The following is a 19,816-nucleotide window of genomic DNA, read 5'->3' as shown; positions in this document are numbered from 1 at the left end:
GGTGTAGATTACATCTCACATTCCAGTGTTCCTTATGGAGGTGTAGATTACATCTCACATTCCAGTGTTCCTTATGGAGGTGTAGATTACATCTCACATTCCAGTGTTCCTTATGGAGGTGTATATTACATCTCACATTCCAGTGTTCCTTATGGAGGTGTAGATTACATCTCACATTCCAGTGTTCCTTATGGAGGTGTAGATTACATCTCACATTCCAGTGTTCCTTATGGAGGTGTAGATTACATCTCACATTCCAGTGTTCCTTATGGAGGTGTAGATTACATCTCACGTTCCAGTGTTCCTTATGGAGGTGTAGATTACATCTCACATTCCAGTGTTCCTTATGGAGGTGTAGATTACATCTCACATTCCAGTGTTCTTAATGGAGGTGTAGATTACATCTCACATTCCAGTGTTCTTTATGGAGGTGTAGATTACATCTCACATTCCAGTGTTCCTTATGGAGGTGTAGATTACATCTCACATTCCAGTGTTCTTTATGGAGGTGTAGATTACATCTCACATTCCAGTGTTCCTTATGGAGGTGTAGATTACATCTCACATTCCAGTGTTCCTTATGGAGGTGTAGATTACATCTCACATTCCAGTGTTCCTTATGGAGGTGTAGATTACATCTCACATTCCAGTGTTCCTTATGGAGGTGTATATTACATCTCACATTCCAGTGTTCCTTATGGAGGTGTAGATTACATCTCACATTCCAGTGTTCCTTATGGAGGTGTAGATTACATCTCACATTCCAGTGTTCTTTATGGAGGTGTAGATTACATCTCACATTCCAGTGTTCCTTATGGAGGTGTAGATTACATCTCACGTTCCAGTGTTCCTTATGGAGGTGTAGATTACATCTCACATTCCAGTGTTCCTTATGGAGGTGTAGATTACATCTCACATTCCAGTGTTCCTTATGGAGGTGTAGATTACATCTCACATTCCAGTGTTCCTTATGGAGGTGTAGATTACATCTCACATTCCAGTGTTCCTTATGGAGGTGTAGATTACATCTCACATTCCAGTGTTCTTTATGGAGGTGTAGATTACATCTCACGTTCCAGTGTTCCTTATGGAGGTGTAGATTACATCTCACATTCCAGTGTTCCTTATGGAGGTGTAGATTACATCTCACATTCCAGTGTTCCTTATGGAGGTGTAGATTACATCTCACATTCCAGTGTTCCTTATGGAGGTGTAGATTACATCTCACATTCCAGTGTTCCTTATGGAGGTGTAGATTACATCTCACATTCCAGTGTTCCTTATGGAGGTGTAGATTACATCTCACATTCCAGTGTTCCTTATGGAGGTGTAGATTACATCTCACATTCCAGTGTTCCTTATGGAGGTGTAGATTACATCTCACATTCCAGTGTTCCTTATGGAGGTGTAGATTACATCTCACATTCCAGTGTTCCTTATGGAGGTGTAGATTACATCTCACATTCCAGTGTTCCTTATGGAGGTGTAGATTACATCTCACATTCCAGTGTTCCAACTTGTAACCTGTCTAGGACTGGGGTTCCACAAGCGGAACTTCAAACCTCAGATTTCCCACTTCCTGTTTGGATTTTTTTCTCAGGGTTTTGCCTGCTTTATGAGTTCTGTTATACTCACATACATCATTCAAACAGTTTTAGAAACTTCCGAGTGTTTTCTATCCAATACTACTAATAATAATATCCGTATATTAGCATCTGGGACTGAGTAGGAGGCAGTTTACTCTGGGCACACTATTCATCCAAAAGTGAAAATGCTGCCCCCTATCCCAAATAAGTTTTTTAACAAGGCTGCATGGGATGTATCTTAATGTGACTCTGTGCAGCCAATGGCAATGTCCCCTTTAGGTACACTGAACAAAAATATAAATGCCACATGCAACAATTTCAAAGATTTTACTGAGTTACAGTTCATATAAGGAAATCAGTCAATTGAAATGAATTCATTAGGCCCTGATCTATGGATTTCATGACTGGGATACAGATATGCATCTGTTGGTCACATATATTTTAATATCAGAAAGCCAGTCAGTATCTGGTGTGACCATCATTTGCCTCATGCAACATGACATCTCCTTCGCAAGCCTGTGGAATGTTTTCCCACTTGGGGGGGGGAACTAGAACACGCTGTCGAACACATTGATCCAGAGCACCCCAAACATGCTCAATGGGTGACATGTCTGGTGAGTATGAAGGCCATGGAAGAACTGGGACACTGTCAGCTTCCAGGAAATGTGTACAGATCCTTGCGACATCGGGCCGTGCATTATCATGCTGAAACATGAGATGATGGCAGCGGATGAATGTCACGACAATGGGCCTTTAGGATCTTGTCACTGTATCTCTGTGCATTCAAACTGTCATCGATAAAATGCAATTGTGTTCGTTGACCTTAGCTTATGCCTGCCCATACCATAACCCCACTCCCACCATGGGGCACTCGGTTCACAATGTTGACATCAGCAAACCGCTCGCCCACACGACGCTGTCTGCCGTCAGCCCAGTACAGTTGAAACGCTGATTCATCCATGAAGAGCACACTTCTCCAGCATGCCAGTGGCCTTCAAAGGCGACTATTTGCCCACTGAAGTCGGTTACGACGCCTGGTGGGGACAATGAGCACACAGATGAGCTTCCCTGAAACGGTTTCTGCAGTTTGTGCCGAAATTCTCTGGTTGTGCAAACCCACAGTTTCATCAGCTGTCTGGGTGGCTGGTCTCAGACGATCCCGCAGTTGAAAAAGCCGCATGTGGAGGTCCTGGGCTGGCGTGGTTCCACATGGTCTGCAGTTGTGAGGCCGGTTGGACGTACCCAAAATCTCTAAAATGACATTGGAGGCGGCTTATGGTAGAGAAATTAACATTCAATTCTCTGGCAACAGCTCTGGGAGACATTCCTGCAGTCAGCATGCCAATTGCAAGCTCCCTCAAAATTTGAGACACGTGGCATTGTGTTGTGTGACAAAACTGCACATTTTAGTGGCCTTTTATTGTCCCCAGCACAAAGTGTACCTGTATATTGTTCACGCTGTTTAACCTGCTTCTTGTATAATGCCAGGAGCCACTTGTGGATTTGACAGCTCTAACGCAGTTCCACCTCCGACACCGCCAAAACATCCTCTATGCGGATGTCGGCTGATTGAATAGAGCACTAAACCTAACTATGACCAACATGATCAAGTCCCCAAACACCCCCCTCGCAAAGTTGCACCCTGGTAATAGTTGTCCATCTCTTCCTGGAGACTAGTGTGTGTTGTTTTTTGATTAGAGGAGTGATGAAAAGCCTGACAGACAGACAGGACCGATAGGTCTCGACCAGACATGACCCAGTGCTCGTCAAGGTTACCAAAACGGAAAAGGCATGTTGGAGTCATTAACAACAGTCTTATTGCACACCTCTGACATGCTAGGCCATGCTAATGGTGAGCAGCTAATTACTTACACACATCTATTGGCCAAAGGTTAATACCATGAGCAAGAAACTAATTAGAGACACATATCTGAAAAGCATGTGATATCAGTGTTTGATACAGCACTTAGAGGCGGAGCCAAGCTAATGCAAAGTATTCAAGTTGAAAGTAGGATTGTTATTTGAGTTTTATTACTAATTTACTGGCCCAGCCAATGGGGCTCTATAATGCCAACAGTGGGAATTGTGGTCCTAGGTCAAGGTTCTGATTTATGGTCCCTTTTGCATGGTTTCCATCAACGGTTAACATTTGGATATGGGAATGGAAAGCTGATCATAGATATATCCATGCCCAATGGGAACTTCTATCTGGAGCTGGCCTCCATTCCGGCTCCATTATGGAAGTGTAATCAGACATACTGGCTGCTCTGATATTGCTCAATCCATATAATTATATATTCTTAATACATAGTCTTAATTCATCATCTCTTTACTTAGATTTGTGAGCATTGGGTATATGTTGTGGAATTGTTAGATATTACTTGTTAGATATTACTGCACTGTTGGAGCTAGAAACACAAGCATTTCGCTACACCCACAATAACTGCCAAACACGTGTATGTGACCAATAACATTTGATTTGATACAGTGGAGTCCATTTTGGCTCTACACCTACCTGACTCTGTGTTGAACGACACCGCCTCACTGGCAGGCCCTTCCCCAAGCTCATTCTTGGGTTTTACTTTGAACTCGTAACTGAAAAAGGAAAGAGAAAAAGTCAGCATGATGTTAAACCAGCTCAGTCATTCCAAAATCTCCTTTTTATATACAGAACTTTCTATTCCGATCGCCATGGTGAGATAGCTTTCCCAGCAAAGGAATGTAAACGGGAGATTCCACATCACAGGAGGCTGCTGAGGGGAGGACTGCTCATAATAATGGCTGGAATGGAGTGAATGGAATGGTATATAAACATATGGAAACCGTGCGTTTGACGTATTTGATACCATTCCATTAGTTCCAGTCCAGCCATTACTATGAGCCCGTCCTCCCCAATTATGGTGCCACCAGCCACCTGTGTTTCACGTACACAAAAATAAACCTTAGTTACACTTGTTCACTATAATCTTAAACTTTGTGGAGCTTGAGTTTATATTCCACCAGTCTCCAGCACTATGAGACTTAATATTTGTATTCTCTACAGCCTTGAGCAGAGGGCAGTGCTTGCTCATGGCCCCCCTCTCCCTTTCTCTACTTCTCCATCTCCCTCTCTCTCTTGCTCTTTCTCTTTCTCTCTGCCTCTCTCTCCTATTCTCTCTCTCACACAGACACACACACACAGAGACTCTCTCACTTAAACACAGTGTGAATGTACACACACATACATTCACACTCTCTCACTTAAACACACACACACACACACACACACACACACACACCACCATAAAGTATGTGATGTTCAGATGTTGTGGTGGGTGAAACAGACCCAGCCGAGGATAAGGTTCTGGTTAATCTGGTTTATTCTATGAATCTCTAACTCCCAGCCAACACCAATATCAGGATCCAGCATAATTAGAAACACAATGAACCTTCCCAACCCAACCCTGCCCCAGCAAGCCTCCACACACCACATAAAAACAAACACAGACACACACCTGCTCTCTGGTTTTAAATTCTCCACAGCAGTGTGAGTCTGGTTGGTAGTCAGGATGGACACCTCTTCTCCATTGGGTCCTTGGGTCCTTGAAATGACCTCATACTCTGATCAAACGAGAAGCAGCAAATCCACACAACATGTTTAATTATATCTTTACAACCTCATTGATATCATACATATGTGATGTATGTGTCTTAACGAGGCAAATATAACATTTAAAGACAGGACTCTGAGGATTTGGGTGCGGTTGACAAGGACTGGGCCAAAGAAAGCGTTCTGAAAATATGTTGTCGCAACACTCCACCTCCACGACATGTTCTTATTGTAGAGTTATCCTGATGGAGCACAGATGGAGTTTCAGGATGTTATTAAAAGACCCATTGTAATAGAGTCTTATGAGTTAGGACTTCACCCTTCAATAACCTAGAGAGCATTATGAACCTCTGCGCATGTGCCCTTGCACACACACACACACACACACATATGCGCACACACGCGTGTATCAGCACACACACACAATCACATACACACACACACACATTCGCACACACAATCATTCGCACACACACACACACATATGCAGTGCCTTGCGAAAGTATTCGGCCCCCTTGAACTTTGCGACCTTTTGCCACATTTCAGGCTTCAAACATAAAGATATAAAACTGTATTTTTTTGTGAAGAATCAACAACAAGTGGGACACACTCATGAAGTGGAACGACATTTATTGGATATTTCAAACTTTTTTAACAAATAAAAAACTGAAAAATTGGGCGTGCAAAATTATTCAGCCCCTTTACTTTCAGTGCAGCAAACTCTCTCCAGAAGTTCAGTGAGGATCTCTGAATGATCCAATGTTGACCTAAATGACTAATGATGATAAATACAATCCACCTGTGTGTAATCAAGTCTCCGTATAAATGCACCTGCACTGTGATAGTCTCAGAGGTCCGTTAAAAGCGCAGAGAGCATCATGAAGAACAAGGAACACACCAGGCTGGTCCGAGATACTGTTGTGAAGAAGTTTAAAGCCGGATTTGGATACAAAAAGATTTCCCAAGCTTTAAACATCCCAAGGAGCACTGTGCAAGCGATAATATTGAAATGGAAGGAGTATCAGACCACTGCAAATCTAACAATCTACCAAGACCTGGCCGTCCCTCTAAACTTTCAGCTCATACAAGGAGAAGACTGATCAGAGATGCAGCCAAGAGGCCCATGATCACTCTGGATGAACTGCAGAGATCTACAGCTGAGGTGGGAGACTCTGTCCATAGGACAACAATCAGTCGTATATTGCACAAATCTGGCCTTTATGGAAGAGTGGCAAGAAGAAAGCCATTTCTTAAAGATATCCATAAAAAGTGTTGTTTAAAGTTTGCCACAAGCCACCTGGGAGACACACCAAACATGTGGAAGAAGGTGCTCTGGTCAGATGAAACCAAAATTGAACTTTTTGGCAACAATGCAAAACGTTATGTTTGGCGTAAAAGCAACACAGCTCATCACCCTGAACACACCATCCCCACTGTCAAACATGGTGGTGGCAGCATCATGGTTTGGGCCTGCTTTTCTTCAGCAGGGACAGGGAAGATGGTTAAAATTGATGGGAAGATGGATGGAGCCAAATACAGGACCATTCTGGAAGAAAACCTGATGGAGTCTGCAAAAGACCTGAGACTGGGACGGAGATTTGTCTTCCAACAAGACAATGATCCAAAACATAAAGCAAAATCTACAATGGAATGGTTCAAAAATAAACATATCCAGGTGTTAGAATGGCCAAGTCAAATTCCAGACCTGAATCCAATCGAGAATCTGTGGAAAGAACTGAAAACTGCTGTTCACAAATGCTCTCCATCCAACCTCACTGAGCTCGAGCTGTTTTGCAAGGAGGAATGGGAAAAAATGTCAGTCTCTCGATGTGCAAAACTGATAGAGACATACCCCAAGCGACTTACAGCTGTAATCGCAGCAAAAGGTGGCGCTACAAAGTATTAACTTAAGGGGGCTGAATAATTTTACACGCCCAATTTTTCAGTTTTTGATTTGTTAAAAAAGTTTGAAATATCCAATAAATGTCGTTCCACTTCATGATTGTGTCCCACTTGTTGTTGATTCTTCACAAAAAATACAGTTTTATATCTTTATGTTTGAAGCCTGAAATGTGGCAAAAGGTCGCAAAGTTCAAGGGGGCCGAATACTTTCGCAAGGCACTGTATATGCGCACATACGCACACACACACACACACACACACACACACACACACACACACACACACACACACACACACACGTATACGCACACACACACATATATATGTGCACGTACACACACACACACACACACACACACACACACACACACACACACACACACACACACACACACACATATATATATATATATATATTTACGCGTATACGCATATATGCACACACACACTCACACACACATACACACATGTATAAGCACACACACCCGCACATGCACACACGTATACACACACACACACACACACACGTATACGCACACACACACATATATATGCGCACACACGCACACACACGTACACACACACACACACACACACACACACATATATATATGCACGCGTATACTCGTATACGCACACACACACTCACACACACATACACACATGTATAAGCACACACACCCGCACATGCACACACGTATACGCACACACGTATACGCGCACACACACACACACATATATACGAACACACACTCACACACAAACCTGTGGTGTCGTTGTCAGTCTTCTCCCAGTCCAGGATGATGAAGGAGGGGCATCCCTCCACGGTCACCACGGTGACATTGGAGGGGGACAAGCGGGGGGGTGCGGTGACGTTCTGCTCCACCCCCTCCTCCTCAGGGAAGAAGCTGAGGGAGTGTGTTATGGAACACGGCTCGTCTGGCTTCTTGTCCGTCTTATAGAGCACATGAGGGGCTGGATAAGACATTAAAGGGTTGGTGCTCAAACAATAACATCTTAAAAGACACAGAACTCTGTAGGATAACATACGTCATTTAGCAGACGATTTTAGCCAAAGCGACTTTCATTAATGCAGCATAGGATTACATTTTACATACAGGTGGTTGTGGGAATTAAACCCACTATCCTGGCATTGCTAGCGCCAAGCTCTACCAACTGATCTACAGAGAATCACAATAGGATAAGAACCATTAAAAACATTGTAACTACAGATTTAGGTAAATGTTTTTCAGAGCACTTATAATGTACATATTGTTCTACATCCGGGGTACATGCAATTAATTATACATTGCATTCATTGAAATAGACCTCGAACAGCTTATGATCAGCTGTATAGTGGTATTATTGTTAACATCTCTGACATCTGTACTCCATAGACAAGAGTTCTAAATCAGCTGGAGCTCAGCCAACCATCTGGATACAGACAAGACAAATCCATAACAACTGGCGGTAAGAGGAAGCACGAAAGGCTAATGTTCTCCAGGCTATTGTCCTCAGTGATCCTCCAGCCCCTGTCCACCGCGAGTTAGGTCATGGGGAGTTGTTGAAGACTGTTATGATGCATGTGTCCTTACCTACGAAGCGCTTCTTGCCCAAGGCGTCCACTTCCGAAGCAGGCAGAGAGCTGAACACAGAAGAGTTGTCACCTGGCTCATTACGAGTGGCTACAGAGAGATGGATGATGAGATTGAGAAACAACAAAGTGAGTGTGTGTGCATGCTATGAGAGTACTGTGATGATATGTCAACATTCCCCGGCAGAACTTTGTCCTCAATCTCTGGCTCAGTCCTACAGTCCGCAACTGCCAGCTAAGAACTTCAGCTAAGCACTTCAAATGATATTCTTGATGTTTCAGCAGTGTTAAATAGCTTAGATCATAGGCATCACTGTGTTTCTATATTTATAGACCCACAGCATATCTAAGGACTTTGATACTGAAATGGGCCTCGACAAGGTGTATAAAAAAAATTAAGTATAACAATATGAGGCACCAAACCCGCTCACATGGTTGGTTAACTCTAGAAGTCCCTCGTGTCTCTACCAACCTACGTCAATCAGTCTTTAGTTTTAACGCCCACCCCCCATGTTTGGTATAATTTACAATCCACATTACATCTGAAAACCTTGGTGCCAATAGGGCAGTTTAGAACACTGATGAGGGATGAATTCACTGAGGTTTCCAGAGGTTTGCGAGTGTTTTGGTTGATAGTAATAATTGATTTGTGTTGTTGAAATGTAGTGTATCTTATATATTTTTTCCGCCAAACCCAGATTTGTCCATTGGACTGCCAGATGGTGAAGCGTGATTCATCACTCCAGAGAACATGTTTCCACTGCTCCAGAGTCTAATGGCGGCGAGCTTTACACCACTCCAGCCAACGTTTGGCATTGCACATGGTGATCTTAGGCTTGTGTGCAGCTTCTCGGCCATGGAAACCCATTTCATGAAGCTCCCAACAAACAATTATTGTGCTGAATTTGCTTACAGAGGCTATTTGGAACTCGGTAGTGAATGTTGAAACCGAGGACAGACGATGTTTAGGTGTTAAACGCTTCAGTACTCAGCAGTCCTGTTCTGTGAGCTTGTGTGGCTTACCACTTCGCGACTGAGCTGTTGTTGCTCCTAAACGTTTCCACTTCACAATAACAGCACTTACAGTTGACAGGGGAAGCACTAGATTGGCACGATTTTGACAAACTGACTTGTTTGAAAAGTGGCATCCTATGACGGTGCCACATTGAAAGTCACTGAGCTAATCAGTAAGGACATTCTACAGCCAATGTTTGTCTATGGAGATTGCATGGCGGTGTGCTCCATAACAAAGTACTGAGTAAAGGGTCTGAATACTTGTGTAAATATTTTCGGTTCTAAGTTTTTGTAAATTTCCTAACATTTCTATAAACCTGTTTTTGCTTTGTCATTATGGGGTATTGTGTGTAGATTGACGAGGGGGGAAAAAATCAGGAAAAAATCAAGATGTCTGAATACTTTCCAAATGCACTGTATTTATATAGTGTCTATTCTTAGAAACACAGTCACTGAACCGTACCGTTCAAGGCCGGGGCGATGGTTGTGGTCTTTTGTTTGGAGGGCTTAGTCGTAACCAGAGGGAAGGACTTCAAGATGGATTCCTTGTCTCCCTGCTTCAGGTCTATAGGCTTATCTGAGGACAGGGGGTAGAAAACACAGCTCAGTCATATTAGCTACAGATACAGTTGTGATCATCTGCTACCCAGCCAGGTGTATCTCTAAGAGGTTTTCCTGCTGAAGGAAAATATATGAAATATGTGCGTTGCATAATTGTGTTGATGTTATGTAAGAGAAGTGAGTCAGAACAACACACACATACTGCACACATACACACAGGCACACACATGCACACATACATACTGGCAGGTGCGCACTCATCACAGGCACTCACACACAGTTGTTACATTTAAAGCTGTGCGTGTATTCTTCAGAGAAGTGGTTTAAAGCTGTGTGTGTATTCTTCAGAGAAGTGGTTTAAAGATGTGTGTGTTTTCTTCAGAGAAGTGGTTTAAAGCTGTGTGTGTATTCTTCAGAGAAGTGGTTTAAAGCTGTGTGTGTTTTCTTCAGAGAAGTGGTTTAAAGCTGTGTGTGTATTCTTCAGAGAAGTGCAAGGCACTTTAGAACTTTACTGAGGGAAGGAAGAACCATCAAAATGACGACAAAATTAAGATGTCAGTGCAAAACTTGTTAAAGTGTTGCTTTAACAGAAGTCAAAGTATTCAGTAGCCAAAACAGTGGTCAGTTCTGCCCTCACCCTTGTTCCCTGTTTTCCCCACCAGGTTGGGCCTCTTGTTGACAGGACGAGAGGGACGCAGGACTGCAGGGGAGCCTGGGAAATAGAGGCCATAGCAAGGTTAGGAACTACATATTTGGAGGCCGCTGGAGTGCACTGATGAGAGGCCTATTAACTCATAACTGAGGATGAATATTGTGCTTTTGAAAAAACAGTGGAATACTTTTCACGAGGGATGAAGAAGAGAGAATCCGCAGTGTCAACTGAACCACAGGAGAGGAGATGGTGATGGACAGAAGCATTGCCATACAAACAGGCCCAACAGATTGGACTGAGAATTCCTACTACATTGCACAGCCATAGGCTATGAGTAACAGCACATACACTCTTAATAACCTTCAACTATAAACCTAGCCGTCACATAAAAAACACAAGAGCAGCAATCAGAAGAAACCTAAAAACCACACGAGGATTCAAAGAAATTGTCAGCAAGACCGAGGCATAGATTCAATAAGATCAAGCATTTACCAGTGATAGCCGACACATACGGAATGTTTTCAGACCCCTTGACGTTTTCCACTTTTTGTTACAGCCTTATTCTAAAAGGTATTAAATAGTGTTTTCCCACATCAATCGACACACAATACCCCATAATGAAAAAGCAAAAACAGGATTTTAGAAATGTTTGCTAATAGAAAAAAATGAAATATCGCATTTACATAAGTATTCAGACGCTTTACTCAGTACTTTGTTGAAGCACCTTTGGCAGCGATTACAGCCTTGAGTCTTCTTGGGTATGACACTACAAGCTTGGCACACCTGTATTTGGGAAGTTTCTCCCATTCTTCTCTGCAGATCCTCTCAAGCTCTGTCAGGTCGAATAGGAAGGTTCGCTGCACAGCTATTTTCAGGTCTCACCAGAGAATTTTGATCGGGTTCAGGTCCGGGCTCTGGCTGGGCCACTCAAGGACATTCAGAGACCTGTCCTGAAGCCACTCCTGTGTTGTCTTGGCTGTGTGCTTAGGGTCATTGTCCTGTTGGAAAGTGAACCTTCACCCCTTTCTGAGGTCCTGAGTGCTCTGGATCAAGTTTTCATCAAGGATCTCTCCGTACTTTGCTGTGTTAATATTTCCCTCATCCTGACAAGTCTCCCAGTCCCTACCGCTGAAAAACATCCCCACAGCATGATGGTGCCACCACCATGCTTCACTGTAAGGATGGTGCCACCACCATGCTTCACCGTAAGGATGGTGCTAGGTATCCTCTAGAAGTGACGCTTGGCATTCAGGCCAAAGAGTTCAATCTTGGTTTCAACAGACCAGAAAATCTTGTTTCTCATGGTCTGAGAGTCTTTAGGTGCCTTTTGGCAAACTCCAAGTGGGCTGTCATGTGCCTTTTACTGAGGAGTGGCTTCAGTCTGGCCACTCTACCATAAAGACCAGATTGGTGTAGTGCTACAGTGATGCTTGTCCTTCTGGAAGGTTCTCCCATCTCCACAGATGAACTCTGGAGTTCTGTCAGCCTGACCATCTGGTTCTTGGTCAGGAAGAGAGGGACGCAGGACTTTTTAAGATTGATTGAGGCCACTGTGTTCTTGGGGACCTTCAATCTTGCAGAAATGTTTTGGTACCCTTCCCCAGATCTGTGCCTCGACACAATCCTGTCTCGGACCTCTACGGGCAATTCCTTCAACCTCATGGCTTGGTTTTTGACATTCACTGTCAACTGTCGGACAAAATATAGACAGGTGTGTGCCTTTCCAAATCATGTCCAATCAACTGAATTTACCACAGGTGGAATTAAATCAAGTTGTAGAAACATCTCAAGGATGATCAATGGAATGGAATGGAAAGTCTCATAGCAAAGTTTTTGAATACTTATGTAAATAAGGTATTTCTGTTTTTAATTTTTTATAAATTTGCACAAATGTCAAAAAAACTGTTTTTGCTTTGTCATTATTGTGTAGTGTGTGTAGTTTCCTGAATAGGTTTAATTATTTAATCTATTTTAGAATAAGGCTGTAATGTAACAAAATGTGTATAAAGTCGAATGGTCTGCATACTTTCTGAAGGCACTGTAGCTGATATTTTGGCGGTGTCGGAGGTGGAACTGCAGCTGTCAAATCAATGAGCAACTGCTCTTGATTATTGCCACAAAGCCACACCGTCCCACTTGTGTTATAATTCAGAACAAGAAAGTGTAGTCATTTACTGTAGAAATAATTACGCTCAATTTGAAAATCATTAAACTAAATAATGAGGATTTATATCAGACTAATCGAGTTGTTGATTACATCTCACATTCCAGTGTCCGAACTATTAAAAAAAAGTCTGCATGGGATTTCTCTTAATGTGACTCCAAGCAGCCAATGCCGGTGTGCGCTTTAGGTATAATGCCACAGGAGCAGCTTGTGGATTTAACAGCTCTAATGCAGTTCCTCCTCCGACACCGCCAAAACAGCCACTATGTGGATGTCAACTAAAGCAGAGCTGATTGAATAGACCCCTGAGACACCATAACATTTTACGCATGTTCTTATATCTTTTAGACGAAAAGCAAGAAACCTGGTCTCAATTAATCCTCTGCTACAGCCAAGCCAAAATTCTTCACAATCCCTATATTGTTCCTATTCCAGAAACTACGAATAGGATCAGACTAAACACAACCCAGGGAATAAGGCGGACGCCAGTTCAAACTCCCGCTAAATTATGTTCTTTTAAAGTCTGTTGGAGCTTTAGCAGGCTGTGGACTGATTTTAGGGGCAAAGCTCTGTGATGAAGACTCTGAAGTATCAAACTCAGAACAGGCCACTCAGACTGAACTCAGATCTACTATTAAGCAATCTAGTTCAGGAAATTCTCCCTGAATATCTTTTCTCCTGGCCAAACTGAGAGAGTTGGCAACCCTAGTTCAGGTCTCATTGAGTAAATGCACTTACTGGACATGCGTCATCTCTCCATACTGTTGACTTTGATGTGGTAGGCACTATCTGAGTGTGATTGAGGCAGTTCTTTGAATGCTTGGGAGACTGGTTCATTCTATTCACTGTAGCCTAGCTCTGAACACCCAGTGTGCAGCCCAGGTGGCCCCATGTTACATCATGTCATTTCCACTTGGCACACTCTTATCTCAAGAGAATGATTAGTGGTTGTGATCTCCTCTAGGGTATCTACTGTTCCTAAGCCCTCTCATAAATATTACACCCCCCCCCCTCCCCCCCCCACCACCACAACACATTCAGAAATATTAACTTGGCTTGTGTCGACCCCCTGGCCCAGTCGGATCTGACCCTGCATGCCTGTCACTCTTTCAGGGGTAAATCAGACTGAGCTCCAACCTCAATGGGGCTACGAAGACCAGACAAGGAAAAGTAGAACTTGAAGCCAAGCGTGGGAAAGTCTTGGAGAGCCACAGTGTGTGTCGCTTTCAGCCAAAGAAAATGTGGCTGTGCGTAAAACCTTGTGGCTCCATAAATGCTTTTTTCCCCCAAAATTAAATCTTCAACTTTTGTTGACTGCTCATTGGGTGATGGGGATCAGCATTATGGGAGGTGTGACATCATGAGGAAGCTCTGTTTATCATCCTGAACCCTGCATCTGGCTAAGGGAGAACCAGATTATTCACAACACCCCACAAAACACTCACTGGTCTCTTTGGGTGAAAAACACCTAACCGCTGCACTGTTTTACAACAGCAGTGACACACACACACACACACACACACATGCTCCCACACAAATACAAACACACACACACTGTTTTGAAGTGTGAGCTTTACCAGCAGTAGATTGTTGTGTGCGCTGGTTTCTGTCAGAATCCTCTGGCAAGACAGTGAAAAACACTGTGCTTTAGGTTTGCCCAGAAACATATTCCCTGAGAAAATATTTTCCACTGATTTACAAAATGACTGTCATGCTTGTTGAAACATTCAGTGCAATCGGAAAGCATTCAGACCTCTCCCCTTTCTCAACATTTGGTGATGTTAAAATGTTAAATTTATTCAATCTGTTTGTTTTTTTCATCAATCTACACACAATACCACCTATTGACGAAGTGGAAAAAGGATTTAGATATTTTTGCAAATTTCAAAAATAAAGAAAATGAAATACCTTATTTAAATAAGTATTCAGACCCTTTACTATGAGACTCGAAACTGAACTCTGGTACATCCTGATTCTATTGATCATCCTTGAGATGTTTCTACAATTTGATTGTAGTCCACCTGTGGTAAATTTGATTGTACATGATTTGAAAAGGCACACACCTGTCTATATGAGGTCCCCACAATTGACAGCGCATATCAGAGCAAAAACCAAGCCATGAGGTGGAGGTAATTGTCCGTAGAGACAGGATTGTCTCGATGCACAGATCTGGGGAAGGCTACCAAAACAAAGGAGAACCTTCCAGAAGGACAAACATCTATTCAGCAATCCACCAATCAGGCCTTTAAGGTAGAGTGGCCAGACAGAAGCCACTACTCTGTAGAAGGCACATGACAGCCCGCCTGCACTACTCTGTAGAAGGCACCCAAAGGACTCTCAAACCATTAGAAACTAGATTATATGATCTGATGAAACCAAGATTGAACTCTTTGGCCTGAATGCCAAGCGTCACATCTGGAGGAAAAACCATCCCTACGGTAAAGCATGGTGGTGGCAGCATCATGCTGTGGGGATGTTTTTCAGCGGCAGGGACTGGGAGACTAGTCAGGATCGAGGAAAAGATGAACGGTGCAAAGGACAGAGAAATCCTTGATGAAAACCTGCTCCAGAGCACTCAGGACCTCAGACTGGGACGAATGTTCACCTTCCAACAGGACAACGACCCTAAGCACACAGCCAAGACAACGCATGAGTGGCTTCGGGACAAGTCTCTGAATGTCCTTGAGTTGCCCAGCCAGACCCTGGACTTGAACCCAGTCAGTACATCTCTGGAAAGAACTGAAAATAGCTGTGCAACAACGCTTCCCAAGAGGATCTGTAGAAAATAATGGGAGAAGCTCCCCAAATGCAGGTGTTTCAAGCTTGTAGCGTTGTACCCAAGAAGACTCAAGGCTGTAATCACTGCCAAAGGTACTTCAACAAAGTACTGAGCAAAGGGCCTGAATACTTATGTAAATGTTATATATTTTTTCTATAAATTTGCAAAAATGTCTAAAAACAAGTTTTTGTCATTATGGGGTATTGTGTGTAGATTAATGAGGGAAAAATATAATTGAACAATTTTAGAATAAGGCTGTAACGTAACAAAATTCTGAAAAAGTCAAGGGGTCTGAATACTTTCCGAATGCACTGTATACTCGAGAAACTCAAGGTCACTATCCACTCTCAAAGCAGAGGGCCCAAAACAATGTAAGGCCTATATAAACTATATAGACCACATTCACAGTTTAACAACATCAAATCAAACATGAGATGTGCAATGTGCAAGACATTGACGTACAGAACACAGATATGAGCACTCCATCCAGTGTGGAATTCACCCTGAGAGACACATGCTTCAGGAAGTGGATGGGACCATAGTAATATGAGACAGATAAGCCCAAGACAGACAGACAGACAGACAGACAGACACCACTGACTGACCGTTTAGACACATCATAATTCACAACTACATCAATGACTTCATTTTGCAGTTCATTAGAACCAAAAAGGGCAAATATTGGAATAATGTTGCTGTGGGGACATTAGAAATGTAATAATATTTCATTGGTATTTCAGATTGTTTTTGTAGACAGTGTGTTTTGAATTCTGTAGAGCTGCTTCCTGCAAGCCCTAGAGCTCCTTGATGACCTCTGAAACTCTGCCAGTTTCACAGAAACACACACACCGGCTGAGACTGAAGCCAACAACTGGTTATAGTGAAATGTAGGTGTGGACATCCATGACTGTGGTAATTTTTTGGCTTGAGATGTAACACATTTTCGAGCATATCATGCATTGACGTCAATGGGAGATTTGTGTGAAAATTCGAACCAGATATCAAGTTACTGTAAGATTCAGTCTTTTATGACCTGAAAAACAGGTCTAGGATTCTTCTTTAGTTTCAGTCATATTGACAGTCAAAACGTGGACAAACACAGCAGCAGATTCAGTCCCACATCAACAATAACAGGCACAACACGCAAATGGACAGGATGCCCAATGAGAATGGACAGTCACGCGGACAAACAGACAAGCTTGCCAATCTTAGGACAGGGACAAGTTGTTGTGGCTTAAGCGCATGGAGGGCTTGCTGCGGGGAACATAAAACAAAATGGCGTCTCTCGGGGAAGATGGGTTAGTTAGTGAGTGAGAGACACACTGAGAGGTAACAATCATCTCTGTTTTTTACCCAGTCGGTTTCCGGACCAGACTGCAGGTTTGGGAATAGCAAGACCCTTGTGGTGCTCCCCGTCGGCTGTTGGAGGGAGAAGAGGGCTCATTAAATTTAGCATGTCTGAAAACGCAGAGAACATGCTAAAGACATGCTAGGAACACACGAGAGGACAACAACAACAAGACTAAAAGTGGATAACATAATTAAATCTGAAAACACATTCTCTTAAAAGTAAATGATCAGATCAGTCTGGTGTTTTGAATGATTTGAAGCCAGTTGGCCTGTGTTCCACAGATGTAGCTCTCTCTCTCTCTCTCTCTCTCTTCTCTCTCTCTCTCTTCTCTCTCTCTCTTCTCTCTCTCTCTTCTCTCTCTCTCTCTTCTCTCTCTCTATCTCTTCTCTCTCTCTCTCTCTCTCTCTCTCTCTCTCTCTCTTCTCTCTTCTCTCTCTCTCTCTCTCTCTCTTCTCTCTCTCTCTCTCTCTTCTCTCTCTCTCTCTCTCTCTCTCTCTCTCTCTCTCTTCTCTCTCTCTCTCTCTCTCTCTCTCTCTCTCTCTCTCTTCTCTCTCTCTCTCTCTCTCTCTCTTCTCTCTCTCTCTCTCTCTCTCTCTTCTCTCTCTCTTCTCTCTCTTCTCTCTCTCTCTCCAAAAACATTGGCAGAAATTATTAAGCCTACACATTCTTTGACCCACACTGTGGACCAAGACCACATGACACCCATATCGATTTGTGAGAGGAGAGAGAGAGAGAGCGAGAGCGAGAGAGAGAAAGAAAAGGTGAGACCTGAGCTAGTGGTGAAGACAGAGGGAGGAAGATAAGGAGGAAGAAGAGGAAAACATTACTCCGTTACCCTCACTCGTGACGGAGGTGAGGGGGGAGGTGATGTTTTTGTTCCTGGGTAGAGAGAGAGGTCTGATGCCGTTAGGGGTGGAGTAGAGAGCTACGCGACCACGAGGCAATGTCGTGTTCCTGGCTGCCGTGGCAATGGCAGAGCCTATAGGAGAGCGAGGATCGGTGGGGGTCAAAGGTCTCCGGAAGCTGGTACCTATATGATCAGAGAGAGGGGCAGTAGGAGGGGTTAGAGAGAGAGAAGGGGTCCGATCCCATGGAGACAAGGTTCAAAGGTCATTCAGGTGAGATGGTAGGAGCCCTGGATGGAAAAACAAATGAATGAGTGAGTGGGTGGATAAATGGATGAATGAAAGATGCAGACAAGGAAAGGAAGAGTGAAGTGAAAAGAATGGATGGAGATACGAAACAAAACTTTGGTTGAACTGCCCTTCTTTTCTTTTCCATGAAAGATGGATGATTTAATGCCAGTGAGACCAAACTATCCAGTGCCTGGAATGATCAGGAATGGGGTGAGTGTGGTGTAGTAAGGATGAGATGGATGGGAAAGGGTGATGGAGAGATGCAAGGGTATAGGTGTACAGTTTGTTGTAATGGGATGGTAGGAGGGAGAAAGGGTTCAGAGTGCAACACAGACAGATTCAACCAATAGTAACAGTGTGCGGACTGATGAAAATAGTATTATGGGTAAGCTATGAGGTCATCCAACAATTGACTGATGGAGAGCAGACATGACCAATGAGAGCTTTGGGTTCATGAGGTTGGATGACAACAGAGATGGTGATAGGACAAAATGGTGTCATCGTTACCCCGGGTGTTACTATTTGCCCTCTCAGTGGCGAGGGCGGGTCTTGGCAGAGGTTGTCCCACCTGATATTGGCTGGGAGCTGTGTGAGAGAGAACTTTATGTTTTATCAGAGGATTAGACGTTTGGACTCAATGATCCATTATAAATCTTTCTATTTCTCTGTTACGGCCGAGGTGAGTGGAGAGAGCAGGGTCTTTACCCGTGGGGGTCTGTAGGTTCTGGGTGACCTTAGCAGGCTGTTGGGGCTGGGCCTGAGGCTCTGGCTGGGGTCTGGCCTGTTGGGGTCTGGCCTGTTGGGGCTGGGCCTGAGGCTGGGCCTGAGTCTCAGACTGGGGTCTGGCCTGTTGGGGTCTGACCTGTTGGGGTCTGACCTGTTGGGGCTGGGCCTGAGGTTGGGCCTGAGGTTGGGCCTGAGGTTGGGCCTGAGGCTTGGCCTGAGGCTGGACCTGTTGGGGTCTGGCCTGTTGGGGCTGGGCCTGAGTCTCGGGCTGGGGTCTGGCCTTTTGGGGTCTGACCTGTTGGGGCTGGGCCTGAGGCTCAGGCTGGGGTCTGGCTTGTTGGGGTCTGGCCTGTTGGGGTCGGGCCTGTTGGGGCTGGGCCTGAGGCTCAGGCTTGGTTCTGGCTTCTTGGGGTCTGGCCTGTTGGGGTCTGGTGTTACGATGGGGGTTATGCGCAGGGGCCGTGGGAGAGGCCAGGGGAAGGGTGGGGGAGGGCAGGAGCTGGGGGGAGGCATGGGGGAGGGTGGGGGAGGGTAAGGGGAGGGTGGGGGAGGCAAGGGGGATGGTGGAGGAAGCACGGGGGACGGTTGGGGAAGCACGGGGGATGGTGGGGGAGGCACGGGGGATGGTGGGGGAGGCACGGGGGATGGTGGGGGAGGCACGGGGGATGGTGGAGGAGGCAAGGGGGACGGTGGAGGAAGCACGGGGGACGATTGGGGAGGCACGGGGGATGGTTAGGGAGGCACAGGGGATGGTGGGGGCGG

At 44.3% G+C, this 19,816-nt stretch overlaps 1 protein-coding gene across 3 annotated transcripts in view; it reads right to left on the bottom strand.

Moving 5' to 3' along the window:
- LOC110520508 (target of Nesh-SH3) overlaps positions 1-19,816 on the bottom strand; it is a 58,377-nt gene that overhangs the window by 16,672 nt on the left and 21,889 nt on the right. For 2 of the 3 annotated variants that reach the window (XM_036975062.1, XM_036975064.1), the window contains 8 exons: positions 18,028-18,222; positions 17,195-17,260; positions 10,884-10,958; positions 10,149-10,262; positions 8,673-8,762; positions 7,843-8,052; positions 5,081-5,186; positions 4,102-4,181 (listed from right to left, as the gene is read on the bottom strand). In XM_036975062.1, the coding sequence (XP_036830957.1) occupies positions 4,102-4,181; positions 5,081-5,186; positions 7,843-8,052; positions 8,673-8,762; positions 10,149-10,262; positions 10,884-10,958; positions 17,195-17,260; positions 18,028-18,222 (936 nt within the window). The remainder of the gene's footprint in view (positions 1-4,101; positions 4,182-5,080; positions 5,187-7,842; positions 8,053-8,672; positions 8,763-10,148; positions 10,263-10,883; positions 10,959-17,194; positions 17,261-18,027; positions 18,223-19,816) is intronic. The other variant, XM_036975063.1, reaches the window with a different exon arrangement.

Source organism: Oncorhynchus mykiss, chromosome 3 (genome assembly GCF_013265735.2).
Source record: "Oncorhynchus mykiss isolate Arlee chromosome 3, USDA_OmykA_1.1, whole genome shotgun sequence".
NCBI lineage: Eukaryota > Metazoa > Chordata > Actinopteri > Salmoniformes > Salmonidae > Oncorhynchus > Oncorhynchus mykiss.
This window is presented reverse-complemented; position numbering and strand designations above follow the sequence as displayed.